Source organism: Peromyscus leucopus, chromosome 13 (assembly GCF_004664715.2).
Source record: "Peromyscus leucopus breed LL Stock chromosome 13, UCI_PerLeu_2.1, whole genome shotgun sequence".
Taxonomy (NCBI): Eukaryota; Metazoa; Chordata; class Mammalia; order Rodentia; family Cricetidae; genus Peromyscus; species Peromyscus leucopus.
Genome location: NC_051074.1, coordinates 8704942 through 8724371, shown reverse-complemented (window position 1 = coordinate 8724371; position 19430 = coordinate 8704942). Strand labels below are relative to the sequence as shown.

Below are 19430 nucleotides of genomic sequence, written 5' to 3'. Positions count from 1 at the left end.
TGGCAGTTCGTGTACCGAATTAGTGGCTGAAAGTAACACTGGGATCAATAGAAGCTTTGAAACTGAATGTCATTCAACTCCGTTTAGGAAGTTGTATTGAACCCCAGTTGGCCTTACAAGAAAAACACTCTGCTTTTGAGAAACAGGCCTCTTTCCCTCTACTGTGTTTCTTATAGGGCCAGTACAGTGAGCTAGCTCAGAAAAAAGAACTGTGCTTCCTACACAAACGGGCATATCTAGTTCAACTCAGTATTAGAAACTAAGTAAAACAGGAGCTTCTCTTCAGTCCAATACACTGTACTTGCTGGGAACAGACGTCGAAGTGCTTATGTGTCACTGTTTAATGGCAGAATGAGGTGAACAGATAATTGGGTTGTGGTTTGCTGTTGGGTTCTTACCTTAATCTAAAGTTTTAATATGAGATATAATAGAAGCTATCTAAGCTGTCACATCTTAAGTTTATTTCTATTTTTATTTTTGAACAGGCTTATGAGTAGACTTTTTTCTCAGCAAATTTGTTCATGTATATTTAAAAGTATTGATTTTTGTGTTAATTTTTGTATCCTGTTTTGCCAATAGTGTTTATCAGATCTAAGATTTTTTTTTTTGGTAGAGTCTTTAGAATTTTTAAAGCATAGAATAGTATTGTAGGCATAGGGATAACTTGACTTACTCCGTTGCTATTTGTATCTTCTGCATTTCTTTCTCTTACCTTGTTGCTCTGGCTAAGATTCTGAACACTGATCTGAATGAGTGGTGGTCCCCCCTGTGGGGCTGTTATGCATAGGATTTATTGTGTTGACATTGTTACCCTACTGTTCCAGCTTTTTCTACACTTCTATTAGGATGTGATGTTGAATTTCGCTGAAGACTTTTTTTGCGTCTATTGAAATGATTGTGTGATTTCTCTGCTATATTACACTTACCAGTTTATCTACACTGAAACATCCTTGGTTGCCTGAAATGAATCTGACTTGGTTGTGATGTATGATCTTTTTAATGTGCTGTTGAACTAAGTTTATACTTTTTCCCCCAGTATTTTGCATTCATATTTGTTCATCAAGGAGATGTGCCTGCAATGTTTTGTTTGTTTGTTTGTTTGTTTGTTTGGGTTTTTGTTTTTTTTTTTTTTTGGTTTTTGTTTTTTGATTTTTTTTTCTTTTTTTTGTGCCTTACCCAGTTTTGGTGTAAGTATGGTACTGGCACAAACAAACAGACACAACCGTGGAGTGGAATGAACAGGCATCACACATTTTTGTACGTGTGAAATCTGGAAACAGTAAGAATGGGATAGGACAGGGAAAAGGTTAGGGAAGAGGAAGGGGGCCACTGTTGAAGTGGAGGGGTGAGTGTGGATGACAGGTAGATGTGACTGTACCTTAAACCTTAGATGCCATATGAAACCCACAGTTGATAAGCACTTGTGGTAAACAAAGGAGCGTAACCACTGTCAGGACAGGGCTGGCATCTTGAGATGTGTGGAACTACTCTCCCTGTGCTCCAGCCTTTCCATCCCCAGAACAGAGCCGTCATTCATGAAGTGTTCTCTCTACCTGTAGCATTAGAAAAAATCTTTGAACACTGTTGTCTTCACAGATTGACACCATGCCTGGATAGCAGACTCATCATAAGATCCCAAGTGTCCAAATGCAATTTGATCCTTCCTCTCTTCTGAAGGGAACACATAGGAGCTTCATCACTGAGGATGGGCCCTCTCTGTTCTGTGCCCTTTTTCTTGGGGACTGCTGAAAGGCCACCATATTCCTCCGTTCCAGTTTTCATGTCAGCTTTCATGGGGAAATAGTTTCCAGAAAAGGGAAAGAAAAAGCAGTTGAGAAAGATTTCAGAGCAGCTGGCACAAGCAGAGAGCAGACATATGGCCAGCTCAGATGGCAGTTGGCCCCATGTCCATTCTCCATGGACTCCTGCAGGGAGGGAGCCCTGGAGTGTCAGGGTGGTCTGCTCAGCCACTGCACTGAGCATTACATGTGGGAGGCAAGTCTGAGACACTGGTGAAGAAGCAAGCTGGCACAGTGACTGAAGATGGAGGGTTGTGGCTGGGGACTTTGGGGGGTCACAGAGGCTGTTAGCATGGTGACCGTGCTGCACACAACAGAGCATGTGGCCTACGGTGCCCTGGATATATATATATACTGACCTTAATCTGGGGAAAGTCTGGTACAAGGGAGACCTAAGAGAGCTGAGGAACCAGGGTTCTAAAAGAACCTCTACAGCCTTCTGGGGAACCTTGTGAGCGTGCACTGTTGGCACACACTGTGCTCCAACGTGATGAGAAATGTGTGTTTTGGGTATTGTCTTAAGTGATGACACTAACAATGTGTCTGTGCTGCAACCATGGCCCCGTATCTGAGGGTCTCTGTTCTGTCCTTGCTTCCCATCCGCAAAGGGCCCTGGGCACTGTCTTAGTTAGGGTTTCTGTTGCTATGAAGAGACACCATAATCCCAGAAACTCTTATAAAGGAAAAACGTTTAGTTGGGGTGGCTTACATTTCAGAGATTTAGTCCATTCTCATCATGGTGCAACATGGAGCCATGCAGGCAGACACGGTGCTGGAGAAGGAGCCAATAGTCCTGCATCTTGAGTTGCAGGCAACAGGAAGTGGTCTGAGACACTGGGCGTGGTTTGAGCATATGTGCCTTCACAGTGGCACACTTCCTCCAACAAGGCCAGCAAAGTCATACCTCCTAATTAATAGTGCTACTCCCTTTGGGGGCCATTTTCTTTCAAACCACCACAGGCCCCATGTAACCAAACATCAGTCCCTGTTGGGAAGGAACATTGCCATGCCATCTGCTGGTGGGGGCATAAACTCAAACTCAGGTCTTCATGCTTACACAACACACACTGTCCACTGAATCATCTCCCCAGTCTGTGTGTGTGTGTGTGTGTGTGTGTGTGTCTGTCTGTCTGTCTGTCTGTCTGTGTGTCTACCTGTTTGCCTGCCTGCCTATCCTACAGCACATATGGAGGTCAGTGGACAACTTCGAGAAATCAGTCCTCTTTCATCAAGGGGGTTCCAGGGATTGAACTCAGGTTGATTACAGCAAGCCCCTTTACCCACGGAGGCATCTCGCCAACCCCCAATTACTGGTTTCTGTGACTGAGTCTCTGTCCCATGAGTTCTAGGCATGAGAACATGAGCACTCATGGTCTCTGTTGCCAATTCCTAACAGACTATTGTCATACAGAAAGGAGATGTGTTTGGTGGGGGTGGCTGGATGGTCTACTACCCTGGTCAGTCAGCACAGGCATTCCACATGTTTCTGGAATCACATGTGTCCACCAAACAAGCTTGCCGATCTTTTAGTCACCCCTGCTTCCTGGTCTATTTGTCTTCTGTGTCTCAAAAATGCCTGTTGCTATCGCCCACCATGGTGGACGTTTCTTTGCATCTCTTCTCAGTACTACCCATCTTAAGACTGTTTTCTAAAAGGTAGAGAATCAAGCCATCCTGTTCTTTTGGATGAACTGAAACTCTGCTGTTGCCATGCAGAGTTTACATCCATCACAGTCAGCCCTCAAATCTCTGTGCTAAACATTTAAGTTGCCACCCAGCCTTCCTTTGGTCAGCTGTGCCCAGCGACCTTTGTTTTTGTCATTGGCTTCCAGCCGTCCTCCTAGATTCCGTATGCATCTTTGCTAACAGCCCAAAGCTGGGTTCTGTCTACACCAGCCGTCTGCTGTAGGTGGGACCCAGGTCACTCCCAGCTCTCCACTCCCTTCTCCAGACTCTCTGTTGGCTTGTCTTGGAGCTCCCAGCTCTCCTTCCTTGCCATCTTTTCATGTGATCTGATCGAGGGGTCCCGAAACTCCCTGTGTTCCCAGTGCCCACTTGAAAGATGTGCAGCTGGCATCCTCACCATGGGCCAGCATCCTCAGCAGAGTCTGGAGGTGCCGTTATTCCTGGTTAGCTAGGGCCTGGACCGCAGTGGCCTCACCAGGATCTCCAGGGTGAACATATAACCTCTGTATATTTAAGAAACTGTTGTTCATTAGAAATTCTAATTTAACTAGCTCTTACATGTTTTCCTGCCAAACTGGCAGCCCAGTCCCAGCCCCTCCCAGGCTGCATGCCTCACTCTGACTTACTTAATTTCACTGACTAGACATTTTTGTTGCTGTCATGTGTCACCCACATTGGGTCTGGGCCACACTGCACTCAGGCGATTTCTTCCCCCATTATCCCTCATTTCCTGTCTTCCTGCAGGACATTCTTACTGTGTCTCAGGAGTATCCTGTGGGTTTTCTCTAGGAAAAGGGCAGGCGTGGACAACATCCCACTTGGTTTTGGGGGAGATACTTTTGTTCCAGCCTGTTGTTAATGACAGCTTCGCTGGGCATACGATTCAGGGTAGCCAGTGTCTCCTCTTGGCACGTAGAGATCTCACGCTGCTCCCTTGGCTTCCCTTGCTGTCGGAAAGCTGTGTATGGCCCACTGCCCCGACTGTGGAGGGACCTGCTCTCCCTAGCTACTTTGACGATCCTGAGTCGGATGTTCTGAGGTTTGTTTCCAGCATACCTTTAGATTTCTGGTTCTGGCTGTCCCTGCGGGGCTCTTCCCTGCCTGAGCCTGGGATTTCCCAGCTCTGGAGAGTCCATGGTCATTTGTTGTGGGATATTTGATCACACTGTGACACTCCGAGACTGTTAATAAAGTTAACCGTGAATCGGGATGGAGCCAGTGACTAGCTGACTGGAATTAGCCTAGAAACCAGGAATTTGGATAGATAAGATGAAAAGGAAGGAAAGGGCCAGACTAGAGTTGGACGCTTCTTTTGGGTTTGAGACCAGTGAAGAGACGCATCTCTTGCTCCACCTCTGGCCAAAAAGCAAGGTCAGCTGGTTGCTTCTCTGATCTAGCAGGTTTTCACCCTCACATCTGACTTCTGAGTCTATTGGTCAATAGAGCGGTGGAGACTTAGTTTAAACCTACATATCTCAGCCGCAGCAGAAGACATCAGTCATTGCTTCCTCCGATGCTCATTCCTAGAAGCTGGGGACTTTGCTGGGGCCTCTCTCCCGAGCACCGTCGGGCTTCTGCTCTGCCTCGTCCCTTCAGCTATAGCATCAGCGTTTGGACTTCCCAGCTTACCTTCTTATGTTCTGGTTGTTGCTGTTACACACAGGGCTAGCACTGGCTCCCCCCGTCTGCCAGGTCAGGTTCAGTGATCTCTTTCTTTCGCCATTGAAAACACATCTAACAGCTATAACTGCAGTCTTTGATAATCCAAATGCACTTTTTATTTGGGGAGGGGAGGGGAGGGGAGGTGTTAGTGTCAGTGCCTGAGTTCCCACACACCGATCGGAAACGTCCCCTTTGCCAGCCTCCCCACTGCCTGAGCCTTGTCATAGCTGGTCACAGCTCTCCTCTGGCTGTCCACAGAACTCCAGGTATGTCTGGATGTCACCAGTGCTACACAGGGCCCTTCCTCCGTCCCCCCCCAGGATCTAGTGTTGGGCTTGGTCCTTCTGCACCCCTCGTCTCCTGCCTGTGCCACTTCCCATTGCGTTTCCTGGCTCTGATGACCTCAGGACGTTCTGGTTTATGTTGGCCAGTGTGAGTATGAAACGTCCCTTACAAACTTGTATGTTTGATGCTGTTGGGGAAGCTGTGTGACCTTTGGCTGTAGGGCCCTAGGGGCATGGCTTGAGGGTCAAGTTTGTCCTGTTTTCACCTGTGCTTCTGCCTGACTGCCCGAGTGAGGGCCGGTGTGGCTGTCCCTGCCATTGCACCTCCCAGCAGGATTTACTGAGCCTCGAGCCCTGAGCCAAGCAAACCCTCCCTCCTCTCCCAGCAGTGTGAAAGTAAGTGTGAGGTTTGCTGGTGGTGGGCATGGGAGGGAGGTGTCCTCGGGGCTGCACAGTGGTGTCTTCACCTCAGTCACCAGCCTCTACTTGCAGTCACTTCTGTTCCCCTGTGGGAGGTGGAGGTGGAGAAGCAGGAAGGTGACGTCCTGGGATCATTAGCAGTTCTATCGGGAATGTCTGTCTTCCCCCACACACACTTCCTTTCTTCCTTCCTTCTGTGTTTATGCTCGGGTTATAGGTTGGGTACTGACTCCACGCTGTGTTATTCCAGTGCTCAGCCTGGCCCAGCTGTGGCTATGGGGCACTGTTCCAGGTGGACCCTCTGTGTTCTCTGGTGTCCCCATAGCTTCTCCAGTCTCTTCCCACCAGCCTGGCCTCAGCCCTTGTCTCTTGTTGGTGAAGAGCTTGAGGGTGCCGTGTTGGCTCCCCTCACCCAGGCTCCTGATGGCATGTTGAATGCTGTCTTCAGTTAGAAGGGCACACTTCCTGCCTCCTGCCATGTAATTGGCAGTGCTCACATGCAGCCAGGTTGGGGATGGATGTCTCACAGAAGGCTGCAGTGACTGGCCAGGTGCCCTGGATCAGGAAGCCCAGCAACTATACATGGCAGCTCTCCAGTCAGGTTGAGGCCAGGGCAAATTCAGGGTGACTTTATTTTTTGGCTTCCACCCAGAGCTGAGGTAAGATCAGCTTCCCCTTTTGGCCTGGCTCTAGTTCTCTCTTTTGTGTGTTCTCCCTGATCTGTAGAACAGCCTTTCTGCATAGCTGTTGTTGCAGACGTGATTCTGCCCTGGGGCCCTGCTACCTACTTACTACCCTGTTGTTAGATATTTCATCTGTGAGAGACCTACTCACTTCCCTCCATGTGCCGCCATCTTCCACGTGTGTGAGAAAAGCAGTATTGGAGATCTTGGGCATTACAAGGCCAGGTCATACAAGTGTAGCTTCAGCAACTAATCATTCTTTCTCTGCTCTGAGTGGTACACAACGATGACACCAAGCTGACGTTCTCTGTGCAGCCTCCTCCTGGGTCTGTCCTCCTGGGAAGCCATGACTACAATCCATTGAACCCTAAGGAGAAAAAAAAGTATGGAGTCATGTTGGCTTTTTAGAGTTTCTGTATCTTCCCTACAAATTGCTGTATCTTGGGGAGCGAAGTGCTGTCTCTGGACACCTATTAACAAATACACAGATCATACATAGATTAACACATACACAGATTATATGCTGTCCATCGCCATCATAATATATCTGTTTCTCTCTTACAGCTTGAGCCTCTGCCAGAAAAGGTTCTGCAGCAGAGACCCAATGCCAATGCTGTCCACTCCATGGAGAAAGTGATGGACATCCACAGTAAGTGACTTGCCAGGTGATCCTGGGGACCCAGGGCAAGAACACAAGGCCTCTCTTTCCCTGGTATTTGATAAGCTAGTAGAGACTCCCAGAACTAGTTCCTGCTGTATTGGGGTTTGAAAGAATCTGGACACCAATGATCCCAAGTTACTTAGTTTTGATGCCCAGAACCAGGGTACCTTGAACTGTAAGTCTGTGTCCTGGGCCAGAGGTACCCCATATAGGGTAGAACTCATCTCCCATTCAAGCAGAAAGCCCCAGGGCTAGGCACAGAGCTAGGCGCCCACGCAACACCCTGCCCCAGGTACACCTGCCACTCCTTGCCTGGGCTCTGATCTGCACACCTGAAGGCTTCTACTAGGTCTGCATGGGGCCATTTAGTTCTGGCCTCAAAGCTGTTTCTGCTGATGCCCCTGACCCTAAAAAGCTGCTCAAGCAGGGCTCCCTGTGCTGGATCTGGGTGTGGTAGATCCCTAGCATCTACAAGACTCCAGGTAGGAAACTCCGAGAGTCTAGGTGCCATCAAGTCTGCATACGCCTGCTCCCAGAATTTCTGGTTGCCCACAGCAAGGCAGAGTCCCGTGAATGTGGAGAGCCAGGCCCCACAACAGTCCCAACCCCATGTCCAGTGACCTCTGCTGCAGATAAGTGTGTGTGAGCTATCACCAGGCAGTGCTCTTTCAGAGAGGCACTTTTCAGGCACAAGTGAAAGGCTTCCTAGGGCCCCGGGACCCGGGAGCCAAGCCAGCCACCTGCAGAAGCGGGAAAGTCACTGAGTGCTCCCCCTCCCTTCAGGCAAGTACTGGCGCTGCCTGCAGCGCTTGTCCTCCACTGTGGGGCACTCTCTGATTGAGGCGCAGAAGTGTGAGACCGAAGAGGCTGAGACAGTCACCGCCATGGCCTCCCTGTCTGTAGGCGTAAAACCTGCTGAGAAGAGGTAAGGCCTGCCCATACCCTCCCTGAGGAAGGCCTGCTGGGTACACCTGTGCATGAGGACCTGTCGGATTCTTACTGTGTGCACCCGGCCTTGTGCCAGGCTAGCCCTTCGTGGACAGGACGGCTGGTGGACATGCCCACTGACTCCACCAACCAGAACTGTCCACCAGGGAAGAACTTGAGCCTGATCGCGCAGGGCCTCCCCACCGTGCACCCGGCCTGACCCCCTTCTCTCCTCCGCAGGTCGGAGGAGGAGCCTATGGAGGAGGAGCCACCACTGTAGCCCAGGCTGCTGCTCTCTCCTTTGTCTGTCTGTCTTGAAGCTCAGCCAAGAAACTTTCCCGTGTCACTCCTGCGTCCTGCCTCGGTGCTCTCTCTGAGTGCAAGGGACACCAGGCGTGCAGCAGCAACAGGAGGCCTTTCCGCCGCCCTGGACACAGGTCTGGAGACGCACACGAACCCCAGGTGTGGCAGATCACATGGAACACAGGACAGCGTGCACCACACAGGCACACAGACACGCGGAAAGCCAAGCACACACTGGTGGGGTCCCCCAGGGAAGCCCACGAAGGAAGAAGCCTGTGGCAACGTGGGCAAAGTTGCTGAATCGAGTTGACATGAGGAAAATGAAAATCAAAGATCTAATAATACAGAAAAGACTTGATTAAAACTGGTGCTTAACATTTGATTCTTACCCACAATCCCACACTCTCCGTGTAAACCACTCAACTCGTCTTGTAGCTTTTTTCTAAACAGAGTTTTCTATGGCTCTGGCCTGTGAACCTTAGTGGGTGCTGTGGGGGTTCACAGCTAGTGAGGGACAGAGTTGGAAGAAACTTTAAAGAAAAAAAGAAACTGGACAGAACAGAAATGTGAGCCTGGGAGTCAGCTGGAGCTTCTCGAAGCCATCGGAAGATGCGAGTTTGTGCCTTTTTTTATTGCTCTGATGGATTTTTTTGTGGCTGGGTTTTCTGAAGTCTGAGGAACAATGCCTTAAGAAAAAAAAAAAAAAAAACACCAAGGATTGGTGTGACAGTGTCCTGCGGCTGGCTGAGCTGTGATGCTGGCCTGGCATTACAAGAGTAGGCACCAGCCACTGTCCCCGGGCCACAGTGCAGCCAGCCTTGCTTGGTTTGATCGCTGTTTAAGGAAGATGAGGTAGTTCCAGAAAGCAGCGAACTGCCGGCAGTTTTGAAGTCCAACATGTTTTCAACGGATCCAAAGTGTTCTTTTCTCATCCGTCACGTAGCAGTGGAGCATCTCCATTCGGTTGTGAAGCATGTCGTAGGCACACTGCAGTGTTACGATCGGAATGCTTTTCATTAAAAGCAGGTAGCATGAAGTATTGCTTAAATTTTAGGTATAAATAAATATATATATGTATAATATATATTCCACTGTATTCCAAGCTAAGAAACTTGATTCTTATGAGATCTTGATAAAATATTTATAATGCATTTATAGACAAAGTATATATAAATATATATAATAAATCCAGACCGCAGAGGTCCTGGCAGGTGAAAGACATGTGTGTTAGCTCTGAGGTGCTGAGGGCTGGGGTCTGGATTGAAGCCCAAGGAATTTTGAGCTCCAGCTTCCAGATCACCAACATGTTCACCCCTGGGCAACTTCCCTACCAGTTTGTACTTTAATTTTAATTATTTTCTAACAAAGCCTCTGCCCTCTCCAAGCCTCCATGCACATATGTACCTGATGAGTTTTTATAGCAAAGGATATAAACTTGCTGTTGATTTTTGTATGAATTTTTTCACAAAAGATCCTGAAGAAAACATTGTTTCGTGGATTTTACATTTTTTTTTTCCCTCACCATTCAGCAGTTTTCTGAAGGTGGTAATGTCTAAAACCTTTTCTTTCTAAATTCTTACTTGTACATTTTTTTTATAGCTCTGAAGGTTGTTTTTATGGTTTGGTTCTGTTTCTTTTTGTACAGCAAGCAGAGCTCTGCTGTGCACAGGACCGCTGCTGTCATCCTTGGTTTTCAGAGGGAACCTCTCGGGAATGGCTAGCAGGTCTGCGAGGTCCCCTTGCCTTGTCTTTTCAGGCTCCCCCCAGGAGCCGCCCAGCCAGGGGCTTCTGTCTTGCAACACTAGTAGTATTACAAGGGTGGGCAGGCCGTGTGAGCCGTGAGGGCGGTCGGCATTAATGAGTGTGGACTTGTAACCACTCCGTCAGAATAGAACTCCAGCTCTAGTTTCCCAAAGACCTTTGAAGCATGTCCACAGTGCCTGGCTCGGAGCCCGGCCCTGCACCTGTTCAGGGGTGTCCACTGCAGCCTTGCAGCCTAGACTCTGGCTGCAGCCACCGCCCTGGGTTTGGAGCCTGTGGCTGCTGAACCAGCCCCTTGTCACTTGAGCCTGGAGGAGCACAGGGTCCTGAGGGACAGGCAGTCTTTGTCTTTGCTCTTTTTTTTTTCTATGACAACTGACTCTTTTTACTGCTAACTTCTTTTTTAGCACTTAAAGCCGCCAATTTCATTCCAAAGTATGTGGAGTTCAGACTGGTAAGAGGAAGTTGAGGTACTCAGAAGGGACACCCAGCTAAGTTTCTGAGTTAGGTGGCATTTACAGGGTAAGGGAACTGGGTCAGGCTTTTGACAGCCAGGCTGAGCACACATTCTTGGACTTTTGCCGGCTGGGCTGCTGTGAGTCAGTGCAGAGCTAAGATGGTGGGCAGAGCGCGGGGTAGAGAGGTCTTGGGACATGCCTGACTCCTTCCTGCCTGTGGCTACTCTGGCCCTTGGCAGAAGGAGCCAACCTGCAGCCCCTCCCAGCTTGTGGCACTGCATGGTGGCAGAGGCCAGCTAGCTGCTCTTCTGGCCGCCTTGGCCCATTTTCTGCACACCCTGCCACCTGCCCTCTTGTGCCAGCCACGACTCGTGGGAGGTACACATCATCTTCCTTTTTCAGGTGATGGGTAGCAAACAGGCTATTCGGTGGCCAGGGGACTGTGAGAGAGGCTCAGTTTGGTCCCATTGAGTCACCTTTGATTCAGGGGCCTGGCCAGGGAGCCAGCTCACTCCAGCTTCCCTGGGAGCCGAAAGCATTACCTACCATATAGCCTTTTCTTCCCTTTGAAGACACGTGGCCCTTCCCCAGAGTTGTCTCCCAGGACAGAGGGAGGGCAGAAGGTCGGCCTTGACCTCCAGGGCAGGACCACAGCACTCCCCTGCCTGGACCTTGAACCTTCCACCTTCTCCCTTCCTTTGCAAAGGCCTTGGTGGGTGCTGGCAAGGGAGCTGGGGGCAAGCACTTTACATCCCTTTAAGGGAAGCCCGAAGACACCATGTCCTCAGGATGCTGGTGTTCACTCACCCTTGGGTCTTCCAGCTGCACCCTGAGAGCCCATGCCCCACCAGCAGGCGGCTGTTCCCAAGGCCACACCCACAGGGACATCCCAGGGCTCTGGCTTCCGAGGGCCGCTTTATCAAAGTGTTTCAGTTTTTCTTTACTTTCAAATCTGTCCCCAAGAGGAAGGACCATTTTGCAGTGGTCTCCGCAGCACTGGTGATGGACTTGGTTGTGTTTCTTTCCGTCAGAACATTCCTTCTTCACTGGTCACAGCCACGTGCTCATTCCATCCTTCTTTTTGTAGACTTTGGGCCCATGTATTTTATGGGCATTGATACATATATAAATATATAGATATAAATATATAAATATATTTTTTTAAGTTTCCTACATCTGGAGGTTGCATGGACGTACGCCGGCATGTCTTTATATTGTATACAGATTTTGCACGCCAAACTCGGCAGCTCTGGGGAAGGAGAAACGATGCCTTTCTTTCCCCTCTCATGATGTTTGCAGATGCAGAAATTTTTTTCTGTAAAACAAAACAAAATCTTGAAGGAGAGGAGGGGGGAGTTTGAGTCTTATTGAACTTATTCTTAAGAAATTGTACTTTTTATTGTAAGAACAATGAAAGGACTACTTACACATGTGTCATTAAGAAGAGTTTACCTAGCACCTTTGACAGAGAGTCGATTGTATCCATGTGCAAGCTCCACATTCAGACCCTACTGCCTGTCTCTCAAGCTGGTTGAGAGGATTTTGTTCTGTTTTGTTTGTTTCCTTTTCTCTCCCTGCACAGGGCCAGGTGCACCCTGCCTGCTGTCACCGGCCTCTGGTTGAGAACCTGGGGGTCGGGTGAGTTCCCGTCTCAGCACAGCTGTGTTGACGGGTTCGTTCCTTCTGGAAGACACGGGGCTGGGGTTCCACACTGAGCAATCCAGGCCTTTGTGAGCCCTGGGTCTAAGCGATACTTAGCACTGGAGGAAAACATTTCTCCCTCTCAAGGACCCGGGCATGCTCTGCACCCGGCCTTGATGGCCTCTCTGGCCTCACATTGATCAAAGTCTGCTATGGAAAGAACAGAATGCAGACAGGCCTTGTTCTGGGGGTGTGCACTCCACTGAGGAGGCACTATTTTCCAATCTGTAAGAATGTTAAACATGCTGTTTCCATGTATGCACAGGAGGCTGACCTCACTCAGCAAGAGCTCACTACAGAAGTGTGGTCGAAGCCATTGAAGCGCTGTGACATGATGCTGGGTGGGCTCCGCAGCCACGCCACCTTCACTCTGTAACAGCCTGTTTTCTCTTTGGTTGTCTGGACCTCCCCTCGGCGGCGCTTTCTCCTCTTGGCGGGGTTGGAGGTCATGTTTGGTTTTCTCATTCTTGTTTCATTTTGTGTGGTGGGTTTCACTGACCGGCGGTGTCCTCTGGCGGTCACCTCTTTCCACCTCCCGGGTCCAGTGTCTGTACCACATCACACACTTGTCACTCTTGTGGTGTAAATAAAGACTGCGTTAATTGCCCTCCCATCTCTGTTCTCTGCTGTGGTCTCTCTCTTAGCACGTGTGTGCCTGTAATCCTGGGGACCGACTTCTGTGCCCAGGGAATCACTGGGCTCCAACACTTCAACTTCAGCCTTAGCTAGTTTTTTTTTTTTTTTTTTAATTGCTGTAAAGAGACACCGTAACCACAGCAACTCTTAAAAGAAAACATTTAATTGAGGTGGCGACTTATAGTTTCAGAGGTTCAGTCCATTATCATCATGGCGGGGAAGCATGGCAGGGTGCAGGCAGATGTGGTGCTGGCTACATCTTGACCAGAAGGCAGCAGGAAGTCGACTGTCACACTGAAGGAAACTTGAGCAAAAGAAACCTCAAAATCTGCTCCTACAGTGACACACTTCCTTCAACAAGGCCACACCTCCTAATAGTGCCATTCCCTTAGGAGCTATTTTCTTTCACACCCCATTCCGCTCCCTGGTCCCCAAAGGCTCATAGCCATATCATAATACAAAAAAAAAAAGGCATTCAGTCCAACTTCAAAAGTCCCCATAGTCTATAACAGTCTCAAAGTCCAGAGTCTCTCCTGAGGTTCTGAGGCACATGGCAATCTCTTAACTGTAATAACCTGTAAAAAATCAAAATCAAAAAGCAGATCACGTACTTTCAACACATAATGTCACAGGGTATACATTACCATTACAAAATGCAAGGAAAGGAGCATAGCAAGGAAATACTGGACAAAAGCAAGACTATAGGCCCGCTGGGGAAACTTCAAACTCTGCACCTCCATATCTGATGTCCAAGTGTTCCTCCGATCTCCAACTCTGTTTCAGCTTTATTGACTGCAACACACTTCTTTCTCTTGGGCTGGTTTCACTCCCTGTTAGCAGCTCTCCTGGCAGGTATCCCATGACTCTGGCATCTCTAACATCTTGGGTTCTCCAAAGCAATCTGGACTTCAGCTTCACAGTTTCATGCAGTGGCCTCTCTACTAGGCCTCCATTCAGGGACAACCCTGACACATACCTGGCCAAAGCAGCTTTATTCCTTAACTCCTTTCTTCTAACCTTAACTTCTAACCTTAAGTCCTGCTGCTTGCTGGGGCTGGAACATGGCCCCCTTGTTTAATTACATCTTCACCAGCTTTCTATTTTACTACACTGCCTAAACTTGGCTGTCCTGGAACTTGCTCTGTAGACCAAGCTGCCCTCAGACTCAGAAACACTAGCCTATGCCTTCCCACGGCTGGGATTAAAGGTGTGCCCCACCACACCTGGCTCTAAGCTTTTCTTTCATTTCCACAAGTTAGAAATTTAACTGGGTGGGATCTTGCCCTGAGGTCACCACTCCCTTTATTTCATTTCTTAATCCATTTATCTCCTTGAACATAGTTAGCTCTATTCCACTTCCTGGTGCTCTTTTTCTCCTCAGAATTTTCATTTTGTAATAACCTGCTCAGCTTATAAATCTTCCTTAGAGTTGCCACTAATATCCACATGACAGAGTCTATACTAGGCTGTTTTGAGATTTCTTCTGCCAACAGAATTAATCTAAAACTTTGCTTTAGCCTCAGGCAGACTCTGGACATGAGCAAAAGGTAGTCATTTCCCTCACCAAAGTATCACCAGAACGATCTCAAACTTCTCTGGAACCTCCTGAGTGAGCCCCCAACAGTTCAAATAACTCTTAGCACCTCTAGTTCCCATGCTCCTACTAGTATGACTCATTAAGCAGTGCTTAAAGCATTCCACTGCTTTCCTAACCCAAAGTACCAAAGTTCAAATTCCTCCAAACAAAAACATGGTCAGGCCTATCACAGCAATACCCTGCTCCTGATACCAACTTCTTTCTTAGGGTCTTTATTACTGTAAAGAAGCACCATGACCATGGCAACTCTTTATAAAGAAAATATTTAATTGAGGTGGCTCACTTACAGTTTCAGAGGGTCAGTCCATTATCATCACGATGAGGAGCATGGTGGCGTGCAGGCAGATGTGGTGCTAGAGCCGAGAGTCCTACATCTTGCAGGCCACAGATGGTATCCTCTCATGCTTTGCCTACAAGTAGACTCCACTGTGGTCTCATTTTCAGTTCCCAGTCATTTAAAGCATTTTGCTGTTGTCTCCCCTGACATTGTTTGCAGTCAGTGATGAACTGGGTTAGAACCAACCTCAGCAGTGAATGAGGCCCAGAGACGGGGACCAGGGCTGCATTCCACTGCTTGCTCTGAGACTCAGAGCCAGTATGCAAACTGCCAGTTCCCACCACTAACAACATGGAGCCGAGTACCCCATCCCCCTCCTGGGACACGCAAGGGGTCCCTCTGCATGGTGACTGAGCCATCCCCACTTTCACATTCGGAGTTTGGTTTCCAGAGGAGAACTGTCTACTACCATGCTCACATCAGCCAGCCATCTACAACGTATGTCTTTGCTGTACTTTCAGTTTGCATGCCACAGTATGTCTACTCTCCACGCTGTGAAACAAAACACGGTCCAGTGCCCCTAGCTCCAGGTCTCCTAAGGCCTTCCCTGAAGCCTACCATACACTCCTGGGGTTGGCAGACCTCCCTTCCGGACTCACAGCCTAGCATGGCCACCCACAGCAAGCAACCTGGGAGAGGGCATCCCCTGGGCAAAAGTTGGGAGTGGTCCTTACAGATTTCAAATATCTCCTGGTCTTCTAATTCATTTTGATGAAAAGTCAAATGCGTGCCAGCTAGCCATTCTGAGAAGACTTTACCTAAGATTGGATAAGGAGAAACTTGGGAGTGTTCAGAACCATTCACTGTACAGTCTACCGTAAAGCCTCAGGCCCAAGCCTCATCCAAGCCATGCTGGGAAGCATGGTGAGGTCACGGAACTGGAAGGGTGGCTTCCACAGTTCCCAGAACGGTTAGCCCCAGCCCTGCAGGCAGCAAAGCTTAGGCTGAAAGCTCTCGCTAAACTGTCCACTTAGGAGAGTGCCGGCCTCCCAACGCGTGCTCTGCTGTTACTACCTCCGTTCACCAGGACACTAGTCCAAACAGCTGAGGAGGATTAAAGGGAGGGGCGAGTGCTTCGGGCACATCCATTCTGTGCATGTGTAGACTGAACAAAATAAACCCAAGGATGGTGACCTGCTTGGGTAAGGGTGTGGTGGGGGGTGGAAGGAGTTCCCTAGTATTAAGAAACGTGTTCCCAGTCATGACCAGACAGTGGGTAGAGGCCTAGCCTGTCCTGCAGCACCGTGAGGCGTCCTGGGGTTCTGGAGAACCTCTCCTCCCTGGAGCTCATGCCAACATCAGAGTGAGTGGCTGCCTGGAACCCAAGACAGCCGCACCGCACCCAGCTGGGGAAGCAGTTCCAGGTCGGTGTGAATCTTCTTTCCAGGGACAGAAGGAGTCCAGTAGTGTCCAATTGTGTGGGAGTTGGAAGTGGGACACTGGGCAAAGTAAGGCAGAGACAAGGTTGCTTAAAGTTGGATTTCCCCCGCCGATCAGGAAGCAGGTCAGACGGAATTCATGGTAAAGCCTTGATCCCATGGGTTTCCATTCACAGCCGCATCCCAATGTGTGAGGAGGGCCCTGAACCAGAGTAGGAGGGCTGCTGAAGTCAGGTCAAGCTGAGGTCTGAGGACACTTGCTCTATTGAGTACCACAGTAGAAGCAGGGTGCAGGTGTGTGTGTGTGTGTGTGTGTGTGTGTGTGTGTGTGTGTGTGTGTGTGTGTGTGTGTGTGTGTGTGTGTACACACGCCAATGCTATTCCAGCACCACCTGGTGGTGGTTCCCAGAACCACATCCTTACCCAGTGGGCTACCACCCCTGAGTCCCCAAGCCCTGACCCCAGGAAGGAAACAATTTGAGGTAGTGCCGCTTGAATGTCAGATACTCAAGCCATTCCCCAGAATCCTGAAACTCCTCTCTGGGGTCCCTTGGGTTAATCTCTTCATCTGTCCCACAGGGCAGCTGTGGTCTTTCTGAGCCAGGGTCCTGGCCCCTGGCCCCAGCACTGGCTCCCACATGTACTCACCCTCTTCTCTCTTCTCACTGGCTAGCTGTGTACTGTCAGGTCCTGTCCATGGACCTGCGGTCAAGGGAGCAGAATGCAGACACACAGCACCCTGAGCCAGTAACTGAGAGGGAAATGGCTTGAGCTCACAGGGGAGACAGGGAGGGGCAGGTGGAAAGAGAGCAAGAGGCGTGGAATGGACAGCAGGAAGAGCCATCCAAGCGGTGGGCATGGTTGGGGGTGGGGGCTGAGGAAGTGGGGCGGGGACCCTGCAGATGAGCTGACTAGACTGCAATTCATCCTCTGAAGGGACCCAGCACCCACAGGCCCCAGAGAGCTGCCTATGGACTTGGGGCCCTTCCATCTGGAAGTTGTAAAGCATCTAAGCACAGCTGCAGTTGCCCAGCAGGGTATAGCCTGCAGGAGACACCTGCCCAGACTCTGGCTTGGTCTTCTGACAGACAGAGCAGAAGTGAGAGGGGGTGGAACTCAGGGTGGTAGCCAGCTGCCGTATGAGAAGGGACTAAGTGGCTAAGGCTGACAGGGTTTCCTGGGGGCCAGTCTGGTGAAGCTCACAGTGCCACAGGCTTTGGAGCCTCTGACTGGGCTGCAGTGGCCACCGTCTCTCCAACTGGAGATGGTAGCAGATACTTGGACACAGGAGTCTAGAGACAGAGGGGCAGAACTTGACTAGAAATGCACATCCGTGTCTCGGGCTAGGTGTCCATCTTGGCCACGAAGCTGGGTGGATGACAGGGTGGAGCAGTGAGTGGCAAGCTGAGAGAAGGTGCTACATCCTCAGAGGAGCTAGCTGAGGAGATGCAGGAGGGGCGGCCCGCGATGTAAGGAAAGCACAGCTTGTGGGACTCTAGGGCACCATTCCTAGGAAGATAGCAGTCCACGGCTAAAGCACAGATTAGGGGGGTCGGGAGCAGGGATGTCTCTCCTATGGCCAGGAGAATGAGCCTGCAGCGCATACCTGAACAGACCCTTCCCCATCCGTCCTAACACCTGGCTGTAGATACTCTCCTAGGCACAGCACCAGGAACCACTCCCACCCCAGAAGGAAGCAGGCTCTTGCTTGCCAGGAACCCACAGCTCTGAAATTTCCAACTGATGACTGGATGCACAAAGCTCCAGCGATGTCACTGAACTGGCAGGGCCACCAGCAGAGGCAGACATTTCTCTACACAGGAAGAGATGGATGTTCCCAGAAGCAAGGACAAGCGCTGGAGGTAGGTAGCTCCAGCTGACGGTACTCACACTGTGTTGCTGGCAGGACCTGCTGTGAACCGACTTCTGGTCCCACTCTAGTATCTCCCCCACTACAGCTACCGTAAGCCCTGCTGGGAGAGACGTGCCCTTGCCCAACTACTGCCCAGTGATAGATGAGGGCATTGTTTCACAGACCCCTCCGCATGGCCTCCATGCCTGTCCCTGTGCCATTTTATTTTTATCTTTTTCCGTTGAACATCATCTCCATGTAACAAATAGCATTTTCTTTCCCACCTTTTTCTTTCCTAACGTCATAGGGGTCAGGAGAGAGGACTCTGTGGTTAAGAGCACACACTGCTCTTGCAGAGGACCCAAGCCCGGGTCCTAGTATCCACATCACTTGGCTGGAAACCACCTGTAACTCCAGCTCCGTGAGATCCGACCCCTGACACCTTCTGCTGGCCTCACGCACTGGGTGTGTGCATACCTTCACAGGCACACACATGAGTACAGATTATTAAAAATAATTTTAAAAATATTTTAGGATGTTAGAAACAAAACTGAGTATTGACAGTTTAAAACCCTCAGCTTCAGAAAGTAGCATTTTCTCTTTATTTGCTTACGTGCTTAGAACCTATTAAAAAATACCACCAATATCTCTACATTAAAAGAAATTAACAGAGAAGAGGAGTAAGATGGACTCACACAAAACAAATGACTAACAAATACAGCTGGTGGAATCGGAAATTATAGGTCTTCCCCACTCAAACGCCCAGGCTCAGACGCTTCACACAAACTTCTACCCTCACACTCAGGAGCAGAAAGCCAGCTGACACCATGGGCCACTGTCATGCATGCACTGTGCTGGGCACTTCCCTAGTCACCAAGAAGCTAGTAAAGGTAGCAGGACTCTTTCTGGCTCACTGAGAGGGTGCAGTCCTCCATAGAACGGAAGGCGTGGTGTCTGGATTGACTGGGTCTGTGGCAGCGGACATGTAAGGCTGCTTGTTCACATCTCAGTGGATGAGGAAACAAATATGTCTAGAAACAGGGCCAAAACTAACCCTCAAAGCCCAACTTTCCCCCACTGACCTACTTTCTCTAGCAAGACCTTGCCTCTTAAAGGCTCCACAAGTTTCCGAAACTTGCTGGGAAACTTGCTGGGAAACAAGTGTTCAAACAGCTGGGGGGCGGTATTTCACATTCAAACCACAACACACCATTAGACCTTGAACAAGATAGTAGTGCATTGAATCCATCAAGATACAGAAATATAGAACCATCCCATGGTGAG

The 19430-nt window shown here is 49.5% G+C and overlaps 1 protein-coding gene across 1 annotated transcript in view; it reads left to right on the top strand.

Moving 5' to 3' along the window:
* Positions 1–12958, top strand: part of Hdac4 (histone deacetylase 4) — a 275958-nt gene extending 263000 nt beyond the window's left edge. Inside the window, exons 24-26 of the mRNA XM_037210476.1 lie at positions 7047–7183; positions 7979–8120; positions 8363–12958. Of these exons, the coding sequence (XP_037066371.1) occupies positions 7047–7183; positions 7979–8120; positions 8363–8402 (319 nt within the window). The 3' untranslated portion in view covers positions 8403–12958. The remainder of the gene's footprint in view (positions 1–7046; positions 7184–7978; positions 8121–8362) is intronic.
* The last annotated feature ends 6472 nt before the right edge of the window (positions 12959–19430 follow it).